This window comes from Pseudochaenichthys georgianus, chromosome 17 (assembly GCF_902827115.2).
Source record: "Pseudochaenichthys georgianus chromosome 17, fPseGeo1.2, whole genome shotgun sequence".
Taxonomy (NCBI): Eukaryota; Metazoa; Chordata; class Actinopteri; order Perciformes; family Channichthyidae; genus Pseudochaenichthys; species Pseudochaenichthys georgianus.
In genome coordinates, this window is record NC_047519.1 from 11,507,298 (window position 1) to 11,531,273 (window position 23,976).

The following is a 23,976-nucleotide window of genomic DNA, read 5'->3' on the forward strand; positions in this document are numbered from 1 at the left end:
AAGAGGTTTTCAGAACGGAAGCCATGTGAGTGGGCGAACGTAACCGGGTGAGTAACATTTGCTGGCTAGCTATGTCTTCTATTGTTGCATTTGATTGATGTTTGGCTGTGTTGTAAAGTTGTCAACTTGTTTTTGACAGTTATGTTATATAAAAAATGCATGTGTAATGTTACAGTTGTCAGTCATAATTACAGAATGGAAATGTAACGTCATCAACACCAAGGTGGCAATCTTTGAAGGGAACCATCGACCATAACCTGTTACCTAAGCATTTCGCAAGCAAAGTAGCATTATACCTTTTTAAAAATGTCTCGACAGGCACTGTTGTGTCTATGACTGTAACAGCCAATCCAACAACCAACAAACAAAACTAAGAAGGGACCATGGGATTACTCTAATTTAAAAAATGGAAACTTAAGGTAGGCTAGACAGTAAGACTAACCACTACTCAGGGAATAATATTGAAGTCAATGTTTTATATAAATTGCATCGCAATCCACATATTTTATAGGCTAATTGCGATTTAAAACTGTAGGGGCGCTAACTCACAAAATTGCTAAATCTTACAATAAGGGGACATTTGTTAACTTTGAAGTGGCATAAGCCAAACCGGTGGGAACCACTTATTTACAGTGAGTATGAACATTTATGATATTTTGACTTCATGCAGCCAGAAGATGGAGCCAGTCTGGTAGGAGAAGCACTAAGACACAGTACTGAAAGAGAACAGCATGGAAACCGACCTGAGCCTTTTGAAGTAGTTGTCATATAGGCTGAGTTACTGGAAGTCTATTATTCAATAGCCCAAAGCCTTCACATCTCGAGTTAAATAGATGCACACAAAAAAAGAATGCAACATATAAAGGCGTTGTGCTTAAAATACTCCCAAGGCTATAGAAACAGGACACATGAAATAAAGTGAGGATAACAAAAGCCTGATCACAAATACACACACACACACACACACTGTTTACCATAGCATGCAGCACTGAGAGCACAACACAACACAGAATGCTGTTGTGGCATTTTTTTATTGGGATGAAAACATGCTCGAGCTAAATTAACAGCAACAACCATTGCAATGTGAAGCTCCAGGATAGAATGATGAAGACAAGCAAACTGCACGATAATCACACACATGCTGAGACAATGTTTTCAATTAATACATATTTTACATTTCTATTGCTTTTTGAACAATCACTCTGCCTACACCTGCTTATGAGATACAGAGAAGATTCTATATGAAAGCTATTGAGCGAAAAAGGAAGACTTGTTTTAAGGAGTCAATATCAAAAACAACAGGAAAGACCTTTTGGACTGATATTAGATAAAGGATGGCTCAGCAGCTGTAAAAGCTATTTTTCCTTTGCAATTCACTGCCCTGGGAATAAGATGTGGCGGTGCTGAGGTATGCATTAACACCTGTGCTCAGAGAGGAAGCTTAAAGGTTGATATTCTAGCTTTTGTAATGTTGCAGTAGAAGTGAAGCTCTGGCTTGTACGCAGACAGTTTGACTCGAAAAAGAAAGCAAAGGAGGACTGTTTTTTTTTTTTGCCCAGCATCAGACATTGGAGCCAGCTGCAGAGTTGGTACCTGCTTGCCCGGCCCCTTTGGCATTCCCGCCTTCCTCTGTCGCCTGGGTGGAAACCTGAGCAGGGGAGGGGCTCGAGTGGCGCTGGCGTCTCATGAAGGGGAACACACTGTGAGGAAGAAGAGAAATAAAGGTTTCATGTTAGAGAAATAATGTATGTAAGTAAAGTGAAAGTGGTAGTTAATGGTTAATGTTACCTTTTCTTTGTCTCCTGGGGGACAATACCTTTGGCCAGCATGTTTTTGTATAGGTCAGACTTCAGATATCTTGGATAAGAGTCCTAACAGAACAAACATACACACAAATACACCATTATCACCTAAAAATGTTCTGATAACTGTCAGCTAACCTTTACATTTGCCATTTAGATGTGCTTTTAGTTGATAGACGACAGCCAAGTATATACCATATCTATCCAAAGGTGACAGAAAATGTATGTTTTAACCAAATTAAAGGGTCTTGGTTTGCATTCTATCTGAATGAATGGCATTTCAAAATGTGGTGTCCCTCAGGGGTCAATACTGGGACCACTGTTGTTTAGTTCATATTGTGCTTCTTATTCACACAATCCAGAATACCCATGCTAGAGGACAAACAGGTATACCTATGTTTCTCCTAAACCCATCCCGAACAACAATTGAACAATTTTCCCTTTTTGAATGGTATTATAAACAATTAACAGATTTGTGAAACTTGCTCAGGTCGTTACTTTTATCACACTGAATACCAAGACTGCAATCATTTTTGGCAAAGTCACATTATCTTTGCATTGTAATATAATTTAGGTGCACTGCATTGTTACACAACAAAAAGTTAACTTCGACAATGTTTTAATCTAGACTTGAAAGTCCTCATAAATGACATAATTCCAAATACTAAAAAAGGCGGATTTTATATTCTATAGAATTTAAGTTAAAGCCATTTGATGCATGGAAGTGAGGAAAAAGTACACGGTAGCATGGCTTGGAAAATAATCGGTAGAATTGATTGAGGAAAAAGAGGCAAGAAATTATAATTGTGCAGTATTTTAAGATCTATATCCAATGGTTAAAGTTCCAAACTACAGTGGATCAGTAGTCAAACCTTCTTGATGAGAAAGTAGATGTGCATTTGTGCATCTTCCATGACAAAACGATGTGGGTGTCTGATCCCCGATAGAGTTTTATCCATTGTTTTACTGTCGATGTTGACCCATCTGGGAGCTCCCGGAGCAAGGAAGTTTCTGAATCACACACGAAAGAATGGCAGTCATCTGACCTATTATACGTGTCTATTTCAGCTTGTTTGTTTGCTTTTACGCTTACCTGTAGATTTCTTCCACTTTCTCAACAATCTTTGAACTTTCTCCATGCTTAATATCCTCACAGGCCTGCCAGAAAGCCAGGTTCTCCCCTAGCAGAGAGACAGATCATCAGGTGTTAGGAACATATGGTGGTGAATAACACAACAATGACGCAGGAAAATGTGACAAACAATTAGCGACTTTTTATAGCATCGCTGCCCTCTGCGGAAAACTTTGGCTCCTGGCAATATTTCATATGCATGGATGAACAGATTCCTTTTCTTCTTCATGTCACCTATTCCTTATCTATTTTTTCCATCCTTTCAAATAACCATATCATGAAATTAATCTTCCACTACCTCAACTGTTCCATTATCACCGCCGGGATTGGAAAATGTTACTAGGGGAACTAATTAAATGCTGAATGCTTATAAGAGTTAGAATAGATTTGAGATGATTTTCCTATGATAACAATCCAATTAATATTTCTAGCTTCTCCATATTATAACTTGGTTTGCAGTATTCCATCTCCAATTGTTACCATATAATAGTGATTCAACATGTTAAACAGAAATTAGCTTTGAATATAAATAGATGAAAGAGATATCTGATATTCTGTGTTTGAATTGGATTTGACTTTTTTTGAATTTTATATTGGATTGACTCGAAACGTTATAACCAAAAGTTTTAAGATTTGAATTTAACTTTTTATTTTATTTATAAAGCTTTTTCTGTAAAATTGCAATATGAGGTGTAATGAAAAAAAGCACAGTAAAGATAGGTTATTTAAAATGTACAGTAATAATATTAGGACAATGCCAAACTAAAAAAATATGTTTTAAGATGTATTTTCAGGTTATTCAGGCTATTGAAAAATGGTGGTGCCTTCAGCTCTTCTGGCAGGCTATTCCAGAAGAAAGGACCACACACTAAATTAAACCTCCCCTAAGGTCTTCACCCAGGGAATAATTAAAAGCCCAGTGTCAGAGGACCTTAGGGATTTAGAGGGAGCATACAGAGACAGCATGTCTGATAAGTTTTCAAGTACTAGTTTGTTGAGTTATTTGAACACAAATGAAAGATTCTTAAAAGGTTCTATGAAGGGAACGAGATTAGATATGTGCTCTCCTTCTGGTGTTGGTCAGTACACGTGATGCACGATATGTAGCTTATTTATAGCATTCAGAGGTACACCAGAAAGTAGAGCATTGCAGTAAATTGAGCTTGCTAGAGATAAAAGCATGCATTGGTATCTTCCTTGGATAGAAACCGTTGCACTTTTTTTGTTTTAGGTTTGTTCTCTCTGGACAATTGCTCCAATAATTACAACCTGTCTTATGATTTAAGTGTTTTAGGGCTAATGTCATTGGATGATAAGGAGATGAACAGCAGTGTATCATCAGCATGAACGTTCAACCCGTGTTCTCTTTTGATATTTTGAACTTGGTTAACATTCCAACATTTGTGTCACTCTTGCTTACCACTAAACTCTTTCTCCAGGTAGGTCATGAACTCCCGCCTCCCCATCTCGTCATTGAGAAGCTCCATGAAGCTGAAGCTCCAACGCTCCACTCGGAGACGTGTCGGTGTAGGTACCCTTCTCACGCAAACACAAAAAAGTGATACGTTAAGAGATGCTAAAAAATCTGAAACATGATCAACTAAATTACTCTGTTTGAGAAGTGTGGATTTCCTCACGTTTCTAAATTCATTGTCCAATGTGCGGAGTCATCAGAGATCCAGGGGTTGCTTGGAAGGCATCCTTGCATAATGGGGTCGTGGTTCTGGTACTGCTCGCTGTATTTCATAAAACTGGACGTACACACAAATGCAGAGGCATTCACGCACACAAAAACACACACACAAACAGACACACACAGTATTATTGTATTAGTGAGATCATAACAGTTAATGGAGGAAGCATGCTCAGGAAGCATCCATTAGTGGCTCTTATAGTGGGAGCACTAAGCCTTATGTGCATGTGCTGGAGAGCTGGAGTTCAGCCGCTGCAGGACTTCAAGTCCATTAGTCCTTGTGTGTATGTTTGTGTGTGCTGCACGTGTGTTCGTCAAACTGACACGTACCCTTCTAGGCAGATGGATGACTTTACACGGTTTCTTCCAAGTGCCCTTTTACAGGTGTCAATCTGTAAACAAAGGCAAGAAGCAGACATGTTAATTTACACATTGCACGCTTTAATGTACACTCGATGTACTTAAAGTGAAAGTGTATACATTATATATGATGTTTACCTCATTTTTGTAGTGCTCACTGTTCTAGTTCTGTGAGAGAAACGCAGTGTCATCACTTTAAGTCACACAATAACTGCATTATGCATTTAAACTTAATCATATCAGTAGTAGAAGGCAGCTTTCCTGCTTTCTATATGTGTTCAGGCTTTAAATATTAAAACCCTATATATTCTGGCTAATAGGAAATTCACAGTGGGAGGTTACACACGTGTCATAAAGTAGTATATGTTTGATTATCATCACAAATGGGTATTTTTATGTTTTGCTGCTTATTAGTAATTGTTTTAATCTGACGTAACTTCTGTATGGCATAAAGTAACCTTTATTTAAAATGTTAAAGTGCCCTATTGGGCTTATTTCAGGTTTCATATTTGTATTTTTTGCCTCTACTGTTTGACACATTTCCATGCTTTAATGCAGCACCTCTTTTCACCCTCTGTCTGAAACCAGAGCCCAGTCTGCTCTGATTGGTTAGCTGGGCGGCTCTGTTGTGATTGATTCACATGCATTTCCAAACATTTGGACTACCTATGTTGCAAATGTATTATCTTTCGATTTACACACGGCATCTATTGCACGTCTGTCCGTCCTGGGAGAGGGATCCCTCCTCTGTTGCTCTCCCTGAGGTTTCTCCCATGTTCCCTTTAAACTGTGGGTTTTCTCCGGAAGTTTTTCCTTGTACGATGTGAGGGTCTAAGGACAGAGGGTGTCGTATTGTCATACTGATATTCTGTACACACTGTGACGTCCACTGAGACAAATGTAACATTTGTGATATTGGGCTATATAAATAAACATTGATTGATTGATTGATTGATTGATTGATTGATTGATTGATTGATTGATTGGTTAACCGCTTAGAGATGTACCCCCACATAGCCTATCACGTACAATGTGTTGGGGCGCTAGCCAATAGAAGCGCACGTGTTACATAGTGATGTCACTATGTTACAGAAGTAAACATTTTAGACGGGGGAGAGAAACTCCCTCTGCCTTGAACTTTGGGATTTTAGATAAAAACCTATGTTACTCACTACAGGAGAGGGAGCCCCCCAAAAAGGGGCCCCTCTTTAAAACATTATACAATTCTGTAATTGTCCAATGTATAGCATGGCTGTCTTGGAAACTTACTTTGAAAAAATCAGAGCAGCCAAAAAGAGAAAGAGAGAAGAGATGCATAGAAGAGGTGTTATCACATGGAGTTTTTCAAAGGGGAATAAACAGTCGAACTGGAAGTAAAAAACGTGATGATGTCACTGACCAGTGTAACTCGTGCGGTGTTATTTGGTCTCTCCAGACCCATGTCCAACACATTACGTGCCCCGGGCTGAAAACAAATACTCACACATAAGCACACTTACCTAAGGTAGGTGTGTGTGTGTGTGTGTGTGTGTGTGTGTGTGTGTGTGTGTGTGTGTGTGTGTGTGTGTGTGTGTGTGTGTGTGTGTGTGTGTGTGTGTGTGTGTGTGTGTGTGTGTGTGTGTGTGTGTGTGTGTGTGTGTGTGTGTGTGTGTGTGTGTGTGTGTGTGTGTGTGTGTGTGTGTGTGCGCTCTCGTGTGCGCATGCTCGTGCGTGCTCGTGTGTGCGCTGAGACTGTGCGTGTGGGTGAGCACTTATCCTTCCCTGAGCTTTCCACTCCACTGGCTCTGATTTTTACTCTCGAGTTTCTCTTTCTTTTTCTTCATGTCCTTGTCCCTAATTTATAAGAGCAAGACAAGATGGAGTCCCTCCTGCAAACCCTTGCCCTCGGCTTCAACCTCTGCTCTGCCCACAGTACCTCCACTTGCCTTCCTACAGACATACACCCACTCTTCCTTCCCTTCTCTCTGGTCCTTCTCTCTACCTGTCTCCTTCTTAAAACAAATGGACTGCTATGATGTTAGGGCAGCATAAAGAAAGATGAATATGATGACTCTTTCTCTCTCTATGTCTGTTTATCACCCTCTCTCTCTCTCTCTCTCTCTCTCTCTCTCCTGTTGTCAGCTGAAGCTTTTACCAGATGGGTTGAATATTTCATGTGTGAGGCAGAAGGGACTGTGAGGGAACATTAGTGGGACTTCAGAGAGTTTAATTCTGTAAAACACGTTTCTATAGAAGTATGGTCAAGACTATTATAGTATAGCATAGTACAGTACAGTATTGTACATTGAAAATATAATATAAGCAGGTTTAGTGATGCACGATACAGGATAGCAGGCCTATAATATAGAACAGGTTTGAAAAGTAGTGAGTAAGTGCACTATCATATAGAATAGCATAATATTGTATTATGAATAGTACTATACTATAGTTTAGTATTTATTTTAACCCAATACAGTGGAGAAAAACATAGCATAGCATAGTGATGTGTAGTATGTTTTCAAATATATCACAGTAAAGAGTGTGGTATGGCATAGAATAGCGGTCGGCAACAGGCGGACCCGGAGCTATAATCAATACATTAATAGGGGATTTTTCGGCGCCTCCCGCTTTTTTAACGCTGATTTGGGTGATTTGTGTAATTCGTGGAGAACCGAAGAGTTTTCGTTTGGGGGGGGGGTACGTCCGTCCGTCCGTCCTTCCGTCAGTCTGACTGACGGACAACTTCTCACTTCAAAAAAGAAGAAGAAATCTAGACCGCAAAAATAATTAAACAAGCGAGTACCTGTTTTTCCTGGCCAAGGACGGGTTCCTTGAACACAACACGAGCGTAACGTGTCTTCACGTGGTATATGTCTCGTCTGGAAGGAGTGCTGACGGAGAGCACCGGAACGCCGCTCCAGCCCTTAAAATATTGCAATACCCATAAGGAGCCGTACACATGCCGCAGTGTTTGCGTGGCTGTGTCTTTAGTTGTAAGCACATTGGCGATCTGTTGTTATTAGCATCTGGTTAGCTAGCTATGCTAACGAATTTAAAGCGCTTTTCTACAACCAGGTGGAAGAGAGCTCTCTCCTGAGAGGCTCAAATAACCTCAGCTCAGTGAGGTTAAGGCACACATTGATATGATCAATATAGTTATTAATGAGACTAATTGAAAAACAGGTATAAAATACTATATGACAGTAACAAAAAAGTTGTTAAAAATAACAAGAATAGAGTTTAAAATGGGAGTGATTTGTAAAATATCCGAAAAGAAAAATATGCTTACAGTTCTGTTTCATATGGGTGTTGAGAGATGTATCCATAGATCTCTTAATGTTGCTCTCAAAGTGTACCAGATTGATGCTTTTAACTTCAATATTTAAAAAAAAATCCTCCCGGGGGAGCATGCCCAGGTTAGGTTTTTCTGCTTCAAATAGTTCTCTCTTTTTTTCACCATACCTGTGTTTGCATCACTGTAACCAATGAGCACCTGCATGTGTATGAGAATGGCCCTGACACCATGTCGGCCCAGATTTACAAACTCCTGGCAGGATAAGCTCGAGCTCAATTCTCGCACTGAATTTAAAAAAAGTGAGTGAGGGACTGCAATATAAGAGGGAAAGAAAGAGAAACTTTAAAACTGTTCAATTGTTATGATGTGTAAAGACTGATATTGTTCTATAATCGTCTGAAACTGTTAAGGCATGATGTGAAACGGTTAACAAAGAAAAAGGGACTCTCGAGCTGCTGCTGCTGCTGCTACACTTTATTTTATATATCTAAAATTAAGCACTTTTAAGATGCACATATTTTCAAAAGCTATTTTATTTATTTTCTCTATTTTATTTGTAAATGCAGCCCGAGAGGAACATTACACATATCCACAGTATTTACTGTATATCTGTATAGTTCAATGTTAATTGACAATAAATATTGTTGTTTATGAATTGTACTTTCTTTATTTGATTGGCAGTCAGTTGTTGATTACATGCAGACGTTGATAAAACTACAGGTCACTTCAATATATATCACACTAATTCATGAAGCAAGTTAGACATTTTGATGTTCCGGACCTTTGCATGGGGACATTTTCTCTAACTGGACCTCGTTGAATTTTAGTTGAAGACCCCTGGCATAGAAGGACATAGTATAGTATTGTTTCGTGCTGTATATTAGTATGTAATGCAATATAGTAAAGTATAGTATAGTGTGGTATAGCATTCTATCGTATCGAATATCCTATTGTATAGTATAGTATCGTACTGTTTATTTTAATCAATTACCGAAGCGAGAAGTTTAGTTTAGTGTTGTGTAGTACAATAGTGTTTACTTTAATACATTACGTTGGAGAAAAATGTAGTATAGTGTAATTTAGTATAGTAGTGTATAGTCTAATCCATTACGGTGGAGAAAGATATAGTATGGTATTAGTATAGTATTGTATAGTGTAGTATATAGTTCAATACATCACATACAGGTTGAATAACGTACCGGGGGTCTGTTGATGAGCCAGTAGGCCTGCTCCTGACATTCTAGAACAATGCGGTCTGCCTTCCTCCTCTGTTTGGATGCCCTAAACATCAATCACACTGTAAGGATGTGTGTGTTCATGTGTTTGTATGTGTGTGTATGAGTGTGAGAGTACCTGAGTTGCTCTCTTGCTTGCATCACCACAAAGTCCCAGGTGTGGTTGATCCTCTTGTGTAACACACTGTACCTCTCCTAAAAAAGAAGAGGAGAAAGAACCAGGGATGAATAAGAAATTCAAACCGAGAGAATAGGACTAGAATAGTGAAGAGTTAAAAATGACCCCAGACTACTGCATAATGCACGATGCCCTGACACATGATCTGTCTTTCGTTAACACACTCACATGTTACCCACCTTTTCATATTCCATCAATTCTCCTTGTTTTCTTATGTTCTTTTTAGCCAAATAGATGGCTGATGGCACGCACAAACACAAACACAAACAGTAAAGAAAGAAATAAGAGGTTAGGAGGGTTTTGCCCATGTGTTTAGCATACATCTCATGTAAATGTTATCTATGTATAAATCAGAACTTTTGTTAAAAGTTATATTTGAGCTGGAAGCTTTGTTGCTTGGAATTATTGGTAGTTTGTTTATATTTTTAAAATGTGATGGTGGGTGACAAATGTTCTCCATCCTATTTAAATACATACAAGTTCTTAACTGATCATTCCTCTTACCCCTTCAGTTTGTTTTTGGATTGCCTTACCATAGTCTAGCTCTGATGCAGGCCAGCGGGTACTGGTCCAGAAGTAAGGAGTCTGAAAAAAACAAGCAAAATTGTTTCAGATTTCTGATAAAAATGTATCGTAATACGTTAAAAGTGGAAAGGGGCAGATGGAAGGGGGATTAGAAAGTGGAATAGAAGGAGGGATATCCAAAAGTGATTCAGCATTTACACTTGATGGTGTTTTCTTTACCAGCAGGTGAACTTATTATACTGAGGAACGAATGACTAACCTGGAAGCGGTAGGGCGACTCGTCGGGCCGTAACACCAGAGATCGGGGCTCCTTGAGGGGGTAAATGTACCCGTACCTCACCAGCAGGCCACTGATGTGCAGCGACTCTGTAAAACACCACAGAAGAAACTCATCGGGGCTATACACTTAATTCATCCAGCTTTTTACTTCAACCTTTAAGGATACCGTTAATGTTTCGATGTCTGTTTATAGGAGACATTATTAGGCTACGCTAAGTAATGACATATGAGGATATCCAGGTTTTTCTTTGTTTGATGTCTCATGAAAGAGATTTTTCACAAGCTCTCAAATTGAACCATCTTAACATGGAAAATCAATCATGCTTATTAAACCAGCCACCAACGATTATGTTCACCTCTCTCTTTAAGTCTATGAAACTTACGGAAATGTTGACATTTTTCCATCCCAGATACACAGATTCCTACGTGGTGTCTTAGTTTGTCCAAAATATTCACTTTAATATGATATGAACCAGAGACAAGAAGGGAATATCCATATTTTAGTTATTTTACTTATTCAATTTGAATAAGTCACATGTGAAACATATTCTCATTCTGATTGGCTGTTAAGTGGTGCTGCACTGACTGTTTCGGAGTCATCATTTTTGAGAAAAATCTCTGGAATCCATCGATCTGATTGATTAGCGGAGCAAATGATCAAAATACTACGGGAAGATATTTTCGTTTGGATTACTGGTCTGGGGGAAGCTCACGAGTGTGTGTGTGTGTGTGTGTGTGTGTGTGTGTGTGTGTGTGTGTGTGTGTGTGTGTGTGTGTGTGTGTGTGTGTGTGTGTGTGTGTGTGTGTGTGTGTGTGTGTGTGTGTGTGTGTGTGTGTGTGTGTGTGTGTGTGTGTGTGTGTGTGTGTGTGTGTGTGTGTGTGTGTGTGTGTGTGTGTGTGTGTGTGTATTTTTGTGTGTATTGTGTTTGTTTCCCGGGGAAAACCCTCACTAGAAACACAGGCTGTTGTTCTGCCTGCTGTGGAAGAGCAGAGTGGCGAGGGAGAGCTGTCTTCTTCCCTTTACAAGCTTCAAACATGTATTTATCGTGTGATTTTAGAAATAAAAGTTTCATATTCTGAAAGCCAAGACTTTGTTTATTTAAAATAAAAATAAAACAATTGGTTATTGGCTCATGATAGGCCCCCGATCTCCGTAGGCCCCTGGGCTTCAGCCCAGGTCAGCCCGTGCATTAAGGCGGCCCTGCTCTTACCAGTCTCTCTCTTGCTGACTGGCTCTTCTCTTTCCTCCTTAAGTGTGCTCTCAGGCCAAAAGGGACCTATGGGCTATTTTTTCCAACCTCTAATTTACTTCAGGTACAGAAAAGTCTCCTGAGGTTAAAAAGCTCCACAGGGATGCTAATCAAACCCAGATCATCAGGTGAGTTAATCAAACTTGTATCCTCTGGGGCTCACCCCATTTCTGTTTACTGGAAACCGCTACCCCTACATTACACACACACAGGAAGCATTACCATGTCAGCTTGAGAGAAAACACCATAACCTAGCAACGACACACAACAAGCAAGGGAAACGGAAATCACACAGCAATATACTCTCTTCACACAAATTGTATTATTACTTACCCTCCTCACAGATATTCGATTTCTTCATCAACCAGTCAATAATATCACGGCCTGAAAGAAAAAAAAGAGACCGAAATGAGAAGAAACTTCCTTCCTCTACTCTGAAAAGCACACAGTATTCTCAAAATCACTGCTGCATTATGCATGATCGCTGGGGCACACACACACAAGCTGCATGTCCCACACACAGAAGGTAATGCACTCTGACAAAAAGGGACACACACTCACACACATACCTGTCATAGCGTGTGGAATGACAGTGATAAGGAGCCTCTGGTTTCTCATCTTCATGCCCATGTCAGGGTCCTGCATGGCCACAATCACTTTCTCCATCTGTCAAGGGAACAGACACAAATTCACACACAGATGCACATGCACATGCAGATGCAAAGAAAATAGAAAATAATAACTCAAAAAGTAACTCAAACTCAAATAAATCAGAAAATGAGATTAACAATTCATGTTCCACCCTTTTATAACTTGTTCTCATCATCACCATGCTGTCGGATTTACTCAGGGTTATATATAGATATACAGTATATTGTTTTACATGATGAAACTAAAGGAGACAGTGTTACCTTTCGAAAGCATTCCATTTGATCCCGGTGCCAGCCTCCTTTAGCCATGGTGTTGATGGTCATCTTGCGGGATGCTTTGAATCACTCGACGGGACGGTAAAGTGCTGGAGACCGAAGTGCTGTCCGCGGGAGCGCGCAGCAGAGCGTGCACTCTCTTTCCTTTTTTCCCTCAGCAGGCGGTCCGGTGATTGGTGCGCGCGCCCCTGTGTAGATTAGAAAGGATTAATGTGCCAAAGTGATTTGGATATGATATAAAGTTCCTGTACAGAATGAAAACAACAACATGTGTTTATATCTCCGTTTCAGTATTTAGTTTATTATAGTATAGTATGTTTACTTATTGCAAGTATGCTGAGAAAAAAAACATATTTAAAAACAGTTAGCATACAAATAATATCAATAGCACATTTAGATATAGAGAACCACTTACAGGTATTTTTTTGACAAACATAAAGTTTGGTTTTTAAACTTTGTTTGGTTAAATAGGCTAATACATTTTATTTTAAAATATTATTAATACAAATTAATGAGCAAAGTTTTTTTGTATGCCCGTTTAAGACTATGAATACATTAAAAACATTTAACCCTAAAGTATTTGTTTGCTAAACTAGGATATATTGTAAGTGTAGAGCCATAATAAATACATATTTCAATCGTTTTACATTGAAATATAAAATGTTATGTAGTTGTGTTTTTTTATTTAATTTAAATAAATAATATCTCTTTATTGCGTAACATCGCTTTTTTGGATTTTAATTATGAAATACATTTCTGTATTGACATTTTATCACGCGCGTTAAAACGTCTAGTTTTATCCCACGCGGGCTTCCGTACAGCAGGAAGTGGTTCCCTCGTCGCCCTGAGACAATTCACTACGTCGGCAAATTTATTGAGTATATTAAGGGCTTTTCCCAGAGGTAAGAGCTTAGCTAAATACTTGTGTTTCATTGAAAATGCTCAGACCATAACTAACGCGCATTGAAGCTGCTGCGGGTTACAAACCAGTATTTTTAGCTAACCTTGCTAGCCCTAGCTGTAGCAGGATGGAGGAGAGCGACTGACTGTGGAGCTCCTCAGCCTGGAAAGAGTTAACATACAACCTACAGTTTGAAACCCTGATATAAAGTGATAGATATGTAACGTTAAAACTCGAGTTTGGAATTACTTTCTCTTTATTGGTCGTTTTACAGTCGTTGTTCGTCTTACGTGAATGGAAAAGTAAACAATGGCTGAAGATTAATGCATTGTGTTTGTTGTGTTGTTATATGACTATAATGCCAATTAATTAAATGTTAAAAATCCCAGTTAACTACAGCATTACATTCTTATTTTTAAGCAGTTTTTTTAACTTGTCCATTTTAAACTTTCATCAATTTTACATGGTTTTAAATGTGTCCCATTTTATTTGTATTGTATTCTATTATATATGTTGCATTGTTGGAGGAGCTCGGGTCAGAAGAATTTCATTGCCATTTCTACACTGTAGCTTATGTGCATATGACAATAAAACCTTTGAACTGAAGTTTGTATGGGTTTCTTTCAGGTGGTGATGGGCGACATCCGTCAGTCGCTGCTGCCTCGCGACGTGCTGAGTGCAGCCAAGGAGCTGCTGTACCACCTGGACATCTACATCTGTAACCTTGTGCAGTCCGGCCGGCAGCCCCCCCAGGTGGACTCCAAAACCCAGGAGCTGGTGGAGGAGTTCATTCTTCATGCACCGAAGGACAGAAACACACCAGCCAGGGTAATGACCGCCACATGTACATACACTTTATAAACACACACATAGAGGCAGCCATTTAACTGTCTGTGTGTTTCTTTCAGAGGATGAGTGCCCTCCAGGAGCTCCAGCTGTTGGAGATCATGTGCAGCTGTTTCCAGGAGCAGAGTCGTGATACTGTCCGTCAGCTTATGTTCTCCGCCCTCTTTAGTCTCCAAGGCAACCAGGCAGACGAAAGCCGGATGGTGCTGTTAGGCAAACTGGTCTCCATGGCAATTGCTGTGGGCAGGGTTCCTATCTTGGAATGTGCTGCTTCGTGGTTACAGGTGAGGAGTCAAACATGCATACATATTTAAATGTGCATTTAAATCACGATGTGAAAATATCTGGCACAAGACAATAACATAAGACAGTTTGGTGACGTCACGAGGAAGCATGGGAACATGGGACAGTGTTTCCCACAGAATTTGATTCTATTTCTGGGGGCACAAAAACAATTATATACGATATTTAATTGTGGCGGCCCGCCACAAATGAATCGATGTATGGGAAACACTGTGGGAGTTTGTCTTAGCAGTCAACCACTGTCGGTTAGTATTCCTAACTGTTCATTGTTCAGGAGGTTTTCAACAAGGGGTGAATGAAATGTAGATGTCTCCTCTCCAAAACAAACAGACCAGTTGATCACATTTGGTAAAAACACCAAATAAAGCGGTGTTGTTGAAAATCTGCGTTTTCCATCGCAGCTCGCCAGATAATTGGGGCTGTTAGCTGAGTTGCCACTAATGATGGCCCAGCTTGTTTGTGTAAGACAGTTATGCAACATTAAAAATCAGTTTCACTTACAATCTTTGGCTGCCGCGAGGGTTTGTTTTGCATGTTTTTAAGAATACTTAAATCCAGACTTTCAATGACTAAAATCATTCTCATGGTTAAAATAAAAACAAAGAAAATGACTTATATCTACAAAGCATATTGTGAAAAGGGCCTTGAAACTGGATACAAATGATATTAATGACCATTTGTAGCAGACAACCAGAATACTGACGTGGCTAAGCGGCACTAAGTGCCGGGAACTAAGTACAGCAAAGTACTCGGTGTGAACGCGGCTAATGTCTCAAGATTTAGCAAAATACACCTTTTTGAAAATACAGTAACACAAATACTACAAATTCACATAACAAACAATCAAAAATCAAAAAGGGTCAATTATTATTTATTTAAAAAAAAACGTACCATTATTTATAAAAACATTTTTTGGTGCCTGGCCGCCGCTATTTGTATGTAGGGGAAACACTGCAATGTAAATAAATAGCCAAATAAAAGATCAACGCTGTCTGTCTAATATGCTCGCTAGCTGTTAGTGTTGTTGCATAGCAACCACCTCGCATTATGTTTTATGCAGAAGGCAACGGAGGGACTGTTTTATTTTAACATCATTATTTACTAATAACTATTTATATTGGAGTGTGTATTTTTCTTTCATATTGCCATAATTTGTAACCGTTTTATGAAAGCAATAGCACACTTCAGGCCGTGATATATGGTCATTATATCACAGCTAAGAGGCGTGGTTCGGCCCGATGCGAAGCTTATAAATAGCTTTATTTATTTAAATATATATATATATATATTGCATGTTATACCTTTTTTAAACAGTTTTTATACTTCTATGCAGTTTTAGTCTTAGAGCTTAGACCTTGAGGCGGAGGCTTGTCTTGATTGAGTACTCAAAGTCATGTGAGATATGTCAACTCCCTTCTAACTCCAAATGTATGTACTGAACATGACTCTGTTTGTGTCCCCAGAGAACGCACCGTGTGTACTGTGTGCGGCTGGCTCAGGTTCTCGTAGACGACTACTGTAGCTTGGTGCCGGGCTCGGGGCCCACGCTGCAGAACATCCACAGTGCCAGCCCGCGCTTCTGCTGCCAGTTCATCACGGCTGTCACCACGCTCTACGACCTCACCACAGGTGGGACAACACCAAAGCACCAAAAAACATCTAAAACTGGGCCCTAAAAAACGATAAAAACAGAGATTCCCTTTGTAAATATTGTTTGGGGTGGCTGGAATGCAGTTAGTCAATTGTTTGTTGACTAACACTGTGTTTCCACACAGTTTTGTGACAGTAATTCTGTATGGTGTACGCCCCCTTGTGTGAACATTGCCAAACAGAAACAGGACCACAACTACAGAACAAGAGAAAGTATAAATTAATGTAATAATCCCACTTTTATCAAACTTTGATTTGGGTGGCGTAGGCTGTGCTAACCATCTGCAATTTTAGCAAAAATAAAAAAATTTAAATTCAAGTGTTAATTAAACTAGCTGAATTTGTTTTATTATGCAATTACACAATTCAACAATTTCACACACTTTTTTAGCATATGGTCTTTCCTTAAACTGCCACTGAAGTCTTCACTTTTGCACCCACTCAAGGCAGTTGATCAAAGTCAGAGCAGATGACTGAGGTTTGCATAGAACTGAATGAACTTGTATGTGTCAGCTATATGGGAACATTATTTGACTATTAGCCCAGTCCACAAGACATTAGCATCAAATGCTAAGCCCAAAATGCTAGCTAACTCACATTTTTCAGGTACCTTTTTGATACAAATAATTATGAAAGGAGGAATTTGGCAAAACCAATGAAGATCACAGAGGTTCCCATAGGAATGAATGCACTTCCAGTTAACTTGCATATGTGCAATAGCTTTATCTAAACGAGAGAAGTCCCTGAAACGTTTCCTCACAATGTTCTCATCTTTTTATTCACTTCTCTTATCTTTGCGTGTGTTTTCAGAGGAGCTCACCCCCCCGTTAGAACTCCTCCAGATGATTGTGTCGTGGATCCAAGACGACCCTCGTCTAGTCCTCATCAACTTCCTGAACACGCCCCTCTCCGGCAATCACCCAATCAGCTCACTGGATGTCACACCTTTAGGGGGCTTGATGCGCTGGTGCGTTAAAGCCCCCCTAGCATACAAGGGAGACAAGAAGCAGGCCTTGACCAATAGCAGCACAGAGAGAGAGGGGGAGGTGGGGCCTCTGTTCTCTGCTCTTCATCTGAGCGTCCTACAGGTGCGTGAGATCCATTTACCCGCAGTACACATGTATGTACAGACTGCAACACACCAACACCATGAGGATCATCTCATGATGTCTTTATCAAACAAGGACCAGGCATCCGTTCATCTCAAAGAGTAGCTATTGGCTCATTTCCATGTGCAGTTTCTGTTCAGCTACTCATTTCATCAACACGCACTTATACAGAAAGATCAAAGTACAGGTCTATGGTTTATAAATACCACTACATTTTACATTTAAGAAATATATAATTACGTTATGTTGGCAAGAATGGTTGCTCAATATACATTTTCAGATTTTATAAAATGTATAAGTAAAGGATTAATAAAATAAAAGATTTATACAAACATAAGAAGAAGGAATGTGCAATAACTCTATTGTATTTTTGTGTGCAGTGAGTGCAGTTTTGAGTGTCTTACGTTTAATGTTTCAAACTCTTACATGATTTAATGTCTTCCAAAAAACACAGATGATCAAAAACAGTCGACATTAGGGCGCCCTCGATACAAGATGTTTCTCGTCGACCAATAGTCGTCAATTCAGGCAATCAATTAACAAATTAACTTGTTTTTTCAACTGAAAACGGTTTCAGTTTCAAAGGCTGATAAAGAACGTTATTTTTAACAGCAGGGTACGTTATGCCTTACATCAAATATATGTATAGGATTTGTAATGTGTGTCGGGACAAGCAGCGAGGACACACACACTGAGCATTTTAGTTCTATTGTCTATATTTCATATCTGAATATAACAACCCAATAAATACTACATAGGAAACGGAAACTCTGAAGATATGCGCGTCGGCAAGAATCCCTCATCATGAAGTGAAAGGCTGAATGGATGGTTTTCTGAGGTCAGAATGATTACATCTTATAGCTACTGCCGGACTCACGGCTGCGTTTTCCCTCCGAGTCTGAGAGGGGAACACACGTTGTCGGGATAATTAAGCTCTGTGTTTTGTTATAAAGCCGGCACTCGGGAAGCTGCTCTCCGATGACTTTGAAACAGAGGAGACTTTTTTTGCTTCGGAGTCCTCATGTCCCCTTGTGGGCTCGTCCTGTCCTCGCTCAGAAAGACACAACATAACCTTAGTGAGTGAAATCTGAGGGGTTTTCCAACTGACGTGTGAAAGCACAGAAGTCATAGTGGACTAATTAGGGGCAGTCCTAGTTGACATCCCATAATACGACATCCCCTCTCACACACACGAGCATGCAGATACATACATTATCTTGAATTCCAATGTAACTTTTGAAAGCAGAATGAGATCTTTAAACTTGCCTCCTCCCACCGCTCTCAGGTCCTCATGCTGTTGCCGAACATCCTGAATGAGAAGGGTCTTTACGGTCGCCTGGCGCTGCTGCAGATGGAGTCTCTGGCCTCGCTGACCTCTGACCTCTCCAGGCTGTTGGACCAGGCGGACAAACACGCACCATCCACAGATACCCGAGCGCTGCCTCAGCTTGCCCTGGACCGGCTGGCTCAGGCTCTGCAGGTGTCCATGGCCAACGGGGCGCTGCTCTGCTCCAGAGGTGAGAGAAGGGGTAGAAGCATAGAAGACATTCATAACATATACATTACACTTGTCATCGTTGGCCTCAAAGGCAGAATAAGCTGCATTACTGGGCCTCAAATATTAAAACTGAGCTGAGTGTACATTACATAATGTTTAGTGGGTGCTTTTATCCAAAGCTGTTAAGTATCTTCCCAAAGGACACTTCTACATGGTGCTGGGGTCGAACTCCTGACCCTCTGATTGGTCGATGCTTGCTGACCCCCTGCGGCACAGTGGCCTCATCGCTCTCTATCCTGTTATTTTCACACATACAGCAACAAACACTTTTCCAAGTCTTTATGTATTTGTTATGCTATTATCACACTCAATGAAGCCGGTATCTACATTTCTTTATCTTTGATGTTTCCAGGAATGTTCTTGGGATACATTGTGTTTTTATAAAGACCTCAAAGATTCCATCCGTGTGAGGTGTCATAAAACAAATAGGCCCTTTTACAGAACTAGTTAAAGCTACACAAATCATGCTATGTTTAAAATCTGCTTACACCCTTCTATCTGTTTCCTAGCTATTGCATTTTCACATTTCTTATATATATTAAACGCACCAAAACCAACATGATTTTTAGGCTAATGATTTAGCTGTGTGGAAAGCTACAGATTTGAATTGATGAATGAACAAGTAACTAACAGGTTTGATCCCTCGTCATATGGATTGTCTCATCTTGCTTATTCTGCTGCCTTCTCTGCAGAGGACCTGAGAGCCATCTGCTCCCGCCTGCCACACAACAAGTAAGAACCATCCTCTGTCTTGAGCCCATTGGCCCTAAGATCTTGTCCATGGTCGCCTGGTTTCATCTAGATCTAGAGAGGAGTGGCTCGGGTTACAATAGAATGTATTCCTTAATTGAAATGGCGAAAGCTGCAAAACTCCAACACCCGACGTCTTTCGGGTTTGACCACCATTTGAACACATCTGTACCCCACCAAATCTTTTTTCTTTCAAAATCAATCAATCAATCAATGTTTATTTATATAGCCCAATATCACAGATGTTACATTTGTCTCAGTGGTCTTCACAGTGTGTACAGAATATCAGTATGACAATACGACACCCTCTGTCCTTAGACCCTCTGTGCTTAGACCCTCTGTCCTTAGACCTCCTGTCCTTAGACCCTCTGTGCTTAGACCCTCTGTCCTTAGACCCTCTGTCCTTAGACCCTCACATCGTACAAGGAGAAAACCCACAGTTTAAAGGGAACATGGGAGAAACCTCAGGGAGAGCAGCAGAGGAGGGATCCCTCTCCCAGGCCGGACAGACGTGCAATAGATGCCGTGTGTCAATTGAAAAGATAATACATTTGCAACATAGGTAGTCCAAATGTTTGGAAATGCATGTGTGTATAATAAAAATGACCATTGAATATTTGTGCAGTTTAGAACAGGATCCTACACAATGTAGATCCCTGATGAGATTTTAGATTTGATCATAGGTGAGAAGTCATTTATTGCAAGTCACAAGACGTTAGTTTTGAGTTTCAAGTCGTAAACAAATAACATTGTGTCTCCACCTGCTCATTTTTGTTGACCACCATTTTGTATGCAAATGAAGTTTTTCCCACTCATTATCAGTCAAATGAATTATTCATGGGGGTCTCCAGTAACCTGATTGGTTGTTGTCACATTTGTTGAAATGAAGTGAGGAATTAGGTGAACTGTCGTCAAATCTCCCAACGAAATCTATAAAACGATCCCCAGCTTTCACATCTGTGCTTAAAATGCAGAGGTTTGGACTTGAGTCACAAAACACACATTTCATGACCTAAGAATAAATAGTATTATCAATAGTCGATACAGGAAATGAAGGGGAATGACTCATTTCATGTGTTATGGAAATCTTAGGGGTGGGCAAATACTGCGGAGATACACAAGTCAGAAGTATCAAACAAATAATCGATTATTATTCGCCAGGGCTGCCGAATAATCGATTTTGATCATGGTCAGTTTCTGGCAACCCTAATTATAAGACAAAGAAGCTAAACAGGAACTTGCCCATCGCCCTGTACTTGGCACCCAGCCCCCCTTCTGAAGTTCAGACCTTGGGTGACCTTAGATGTCATTCATACAGTAGGCAGAGGACATGACCTGACCCATATCCCCTAGCGTTTTCAAAGTCATGCCTGTCACAACATCGTTATGGAAACAGGAGAAAGTGCTGATTGACAAGTTTCTAAGCTAAAATACATTATTATAGGAACTGTTGTAAGTGCCCACAGAGGTTACAAGCAAAACACATCATTCTGGGAACTGTTGCAATTGATGTGCCCATATAAGGTCAAATATAAAGTTTGCACTAATAAGACAATGTTAAACTACCCTAATAGTAAGTTTACCATTACACATGTCACACTCTTTAATCTTTAGGCTTGGGGGAAGATAGCAAAAAGCTCAAGTCAGAAACCACGGGGGTTGAGGTACAAGTCGAGTTGCAAGTATTTTTAGATCTTGTAAAGTAGCGTCTTTAGACAACAATTAGTCGTTAAATTGTTGACGGCTAATTGTTGTTTTTATGGAGGTATTGTGGATGTTTCTCAATCATTGTTTTTTGTTTTGTACCTAAAAATTACTTATTAAATTAAATTCAAGTCAAGACCGTAACAGATTTAAATTGTACTATTATTTATATATTTTTTTTTTTCTTCCATACAAACATTTACTTACTTTTTGTCCTTGTTCTCCCCCCAGTTTGCTCCAGTTGGTGTTGTCCGGCCCCGTGATGTACTACAACAACATCCACTCTCCTGCAATGGCCTTCAGCCCGCACGCAGCGCATTCCCCCATCGCCTCACACCCCACACACACACCTCTACCCACACACCCACCTCTACCCACACACCCCTCCTCTCACCCTCAGTACCCGGCTCAGCCTTTCATGACGGGGATGTCTTTCCCCTTCAGACCCAGCCACTAACGCAGATGATGTGTTTGCAATGTGAAGGTGTGTGTTAATGTGTGTGTGGACGGGAGGTGCTTTTGTCAGTTGAATGATGTGTGAGTGATTTATTACGATGCGAGTGATTTATAACGATGTAAACAGGCAGAGTTGCTTTTGCTAAAAGTCTGTGAGGCTAACGTTGTCCAATAAATATTTTTTTACCTAACTGATGATGTTGTTCCTTCAACCACTAGGTGTCACTGCTGTCTCCAATACAGCACACCAGCTTTCAAAATGGGTTATTGGGGGCATCATTTGAATTTTTGGAAAATACAAGATGGCATGGAGAGGATTTCCCCTAAAGGTTGATTATGCTTTATGCAAATCTTATGTGTTTCTTTTTTAAACCTTAAATGGTTTCTGTGTCCCGGGGGAAACGGTAATTTGACAAGCTGTGTCCATGTGTAACATATGTGTAACATGTGTGTGATAACAGTAGTAACGTAGGTGTAATACATGTACAATAATGGTGTAATAGGGGTCTAATAACGGAGTAATATGGTTGTAAAAATAAGTTGATGATAATCAATGAATTTTCCTAAATATTTATATGTGATTTCTCATTTAGGAGTTAGTTTTTGAATGTAATTTATTTCAGAAACACTTTGTTATATTCCATGGAATGCTCTTTACATCCCGATAGCAATGAATACATAAAATGCTTTGACAATAAATACATAAAACTGTGGAAGCCGTAGCGCTGTAAAAAGCACGACCAATCATCTGAGCCGGCCCGGCTAAACGGACTGGATGGCCTACCTGCCTGTCAGCCTTCCATCTGTGCACAAACTTATCTCGTGCCCTCATTGGTCATGTGCGCGTTCGTGTGTGTTGGAGGAGGGGCTCTGTATTTTTTCCGGCTGTGTGTTTTCAAATTCTAGCGCACTCGAGCTGGTTTCTCCAAAATGACCGACCCCACCTTTAATGTGGAAAAATATATATAACATAACATATATTTCTCCACATTAAGAACACAATACATATTTTGTGCTTGCTAAGAATAATATGAATGAATGCTTTGTATTACCTCTAAAATATAGGAATATTATATCTGTATAACACGCGCTGCCATTAGACAGATAGCTTATCATCCATCTGCAGCCCCCCAGGACCCCAGCTGCTCTCATCCAGGAGGAGAGTTGCATCATCCCCACCCATCTTTTTCCTCTTTACCTTACTTCCTCATAATATACCTTTGTGTGTGTTCTGCCTGCGCGGAGAAGGAAACAAACAGAGATTTATTTTGTTACTTTTAATTTCAAGATTAAAGTCAGATGTTCCGTATGAGCTAAGTTTGAATTGATGAAAATGAATCCTTGACATTTCGAGTTTATTCTTGACTATTCATTTTATTCCAACATTTTGTGTTTATTTTCTAAATTATTTTTCAATTTATTTCTGTGATTTTAGAGTTTGTTCAATACTTTTTTTAAACCATATTTATCAGTTTTTCATAACGGCACAAATGCTTGAGCATTGAAGTTGTAAAACCCCAATCCCACCCTTCCCCCCTCCATGAAGCGTTCCCAAATGTACATATATATAGCAAATACCAATTAAATTGATATTTTATTGGGTACATATATTTATATATACACAAATTGGTCCTCTTATCAATAGGAGTATACATTAATGTAGGAAACTTCAAAAATATTTTACTTAATCCCTACGATTTCTAATTTATTCTCCAAGTGTTTTTTTTTTTACTTTCCAATTTTTTGGGAGTTTGTTCTAAAGCAGGGGTGTCAAACTCAATTTCATTGTGGGCCACATCAGCATTATGGTTGCACTCAAAGGGCCGGTTGTAACTTTAAGACTATATAAAAATACATATACAAATAATTCATATATATAAAATAATGTATTATATTACATTATTGCCTCTGCATTGGATTATTATCGGATAGGGTAATAACTTCATAATTAACTACATCTGAAAGCAGAAGTCTGGGGCAAATCATTGCAAGTCTCTTCAGTGAGAATGTCACAAAATGATTTAAAAATAAAAGCCACATTCTAA

General features: G+C 39.6%; 2 protein-coding genes across 2 annotated transcripts; one reads left to right on the forward strand and one right to left on the reverse strand.

The window, feature by feature from the left end:
* Window positions 1-1,105: 1,105 nt before the first annotated feature.
* rgs11 (regulator of G protein signaling 11) lies at window positions 1,106-12,711 on the reverse strand. The gene is made up of 17 exons (XM_034104691.1): window positions 12,640-12,711; window positions 12,298-12,394; window positions 12,062-12,112; window positions 10,459-10,565; window positions 10,208-10,259; window positions 9,854-9,912; window positions 9,615-9,691; window positions 9,461-9,542; window positions 6,387-6,452; window positions 5,126-5,149; window positions 4,958-5,019; window positions 4,572-4,685; window positions 4,355-4,470; window positions 2,896-2,983; window positions 2,675-2,813; window positions 1,789-1,871; window positions 1,106-1,700 (listed from the first exon to the last, which is right to left on the reverse strand). Exons 1-17 carry the CDS (start codon window positions 12,700-12,702, stop codon window positions 1,562-1,564), a joined length of 1,419 nt encoding a protein of 472 aa, XP_033960582.1. The 5' UTR covers window positions 12,703-12,711; the 3' UTR covers window positions 1,106-1,561.
* A 759-nt stretch (window positions 12,712-13,470) lies between these two features.
* ints15 (integrator complex subunit 15) lies at window positions 13,471-22,122 on the forward strand. Its single transcript, XM_034103630.1, has 8 exons — window positions 13,471-13,556; window positions 14,183-14,383; window positions 14,464-14,685; window positions 16,168-16,333; window positions 17,165-17,442; window positions 18,749-18,980; window positions 19,714-19,753; window positions 21,707-22,122. The coding sequence occupies exons 2-8, from the start codon at window positions 14,189-14,191 to the stop codon at window positions 21,930-21,932; spliced, it is 1,359 nt and encodes a 452-aa protein (XP_033959521.1). The 5' UTR covers window positions 13,471-13,556; window positions 14,183-14,188; the 3' UTR covers window positions 21,933-22,122.
* The last annotated feature ends 1,854 nt before the right edge of the window (window positions 22,123-23,976 follow it).

Excerpts from the sequence above, each read along its gene's own strand:
- ints15 (XM_034103630.1), top strand. The coding sequence starts at position 14,189 with ATGGGCGACATCCGTCAGTCGCTGCTGCCTCGCGACGTGCTGAGTGCA. Across the intron at positions 16,334-17,164 it reads GCTCTACGACCTCACCACAG|AGGAGCTCACCCCCCCGTTA; the intron begins GTGGGACAACAC and ends GTGTGTTTTCAG. Across the intron at positions 18,981-19,713 it reads GGCGCTGCTCTGCTCCAGAG|AGGACCTGAGAGCCATCTGC; the intron begins GTGAGAGAAGGG and ends CCTTCTCTGCAG.
- rgs11 (XM_034104691.1), bottom strand. The coding sequence starts at position 12,702 with ATGACCATCAACACCATGGCTAAAGGAGGCTGGCACCGGGATCAAATG. Across the intron at positions 12,395-12,639 it reads AAATGGAATGCTTTCGAAAG|ATGGAGAAAGTGATTGTGGC; the intron begins GTAACACTGTCT and ends TTCCCTTGACAG. Across the intron at positions 9,692-9,853 it reads AATTGATGGAATATGAAAAG|GAGAGGTACAGTGTGTTACA; the intron begins GTGGGTAACATG and ends CTTCTTTTTTAG.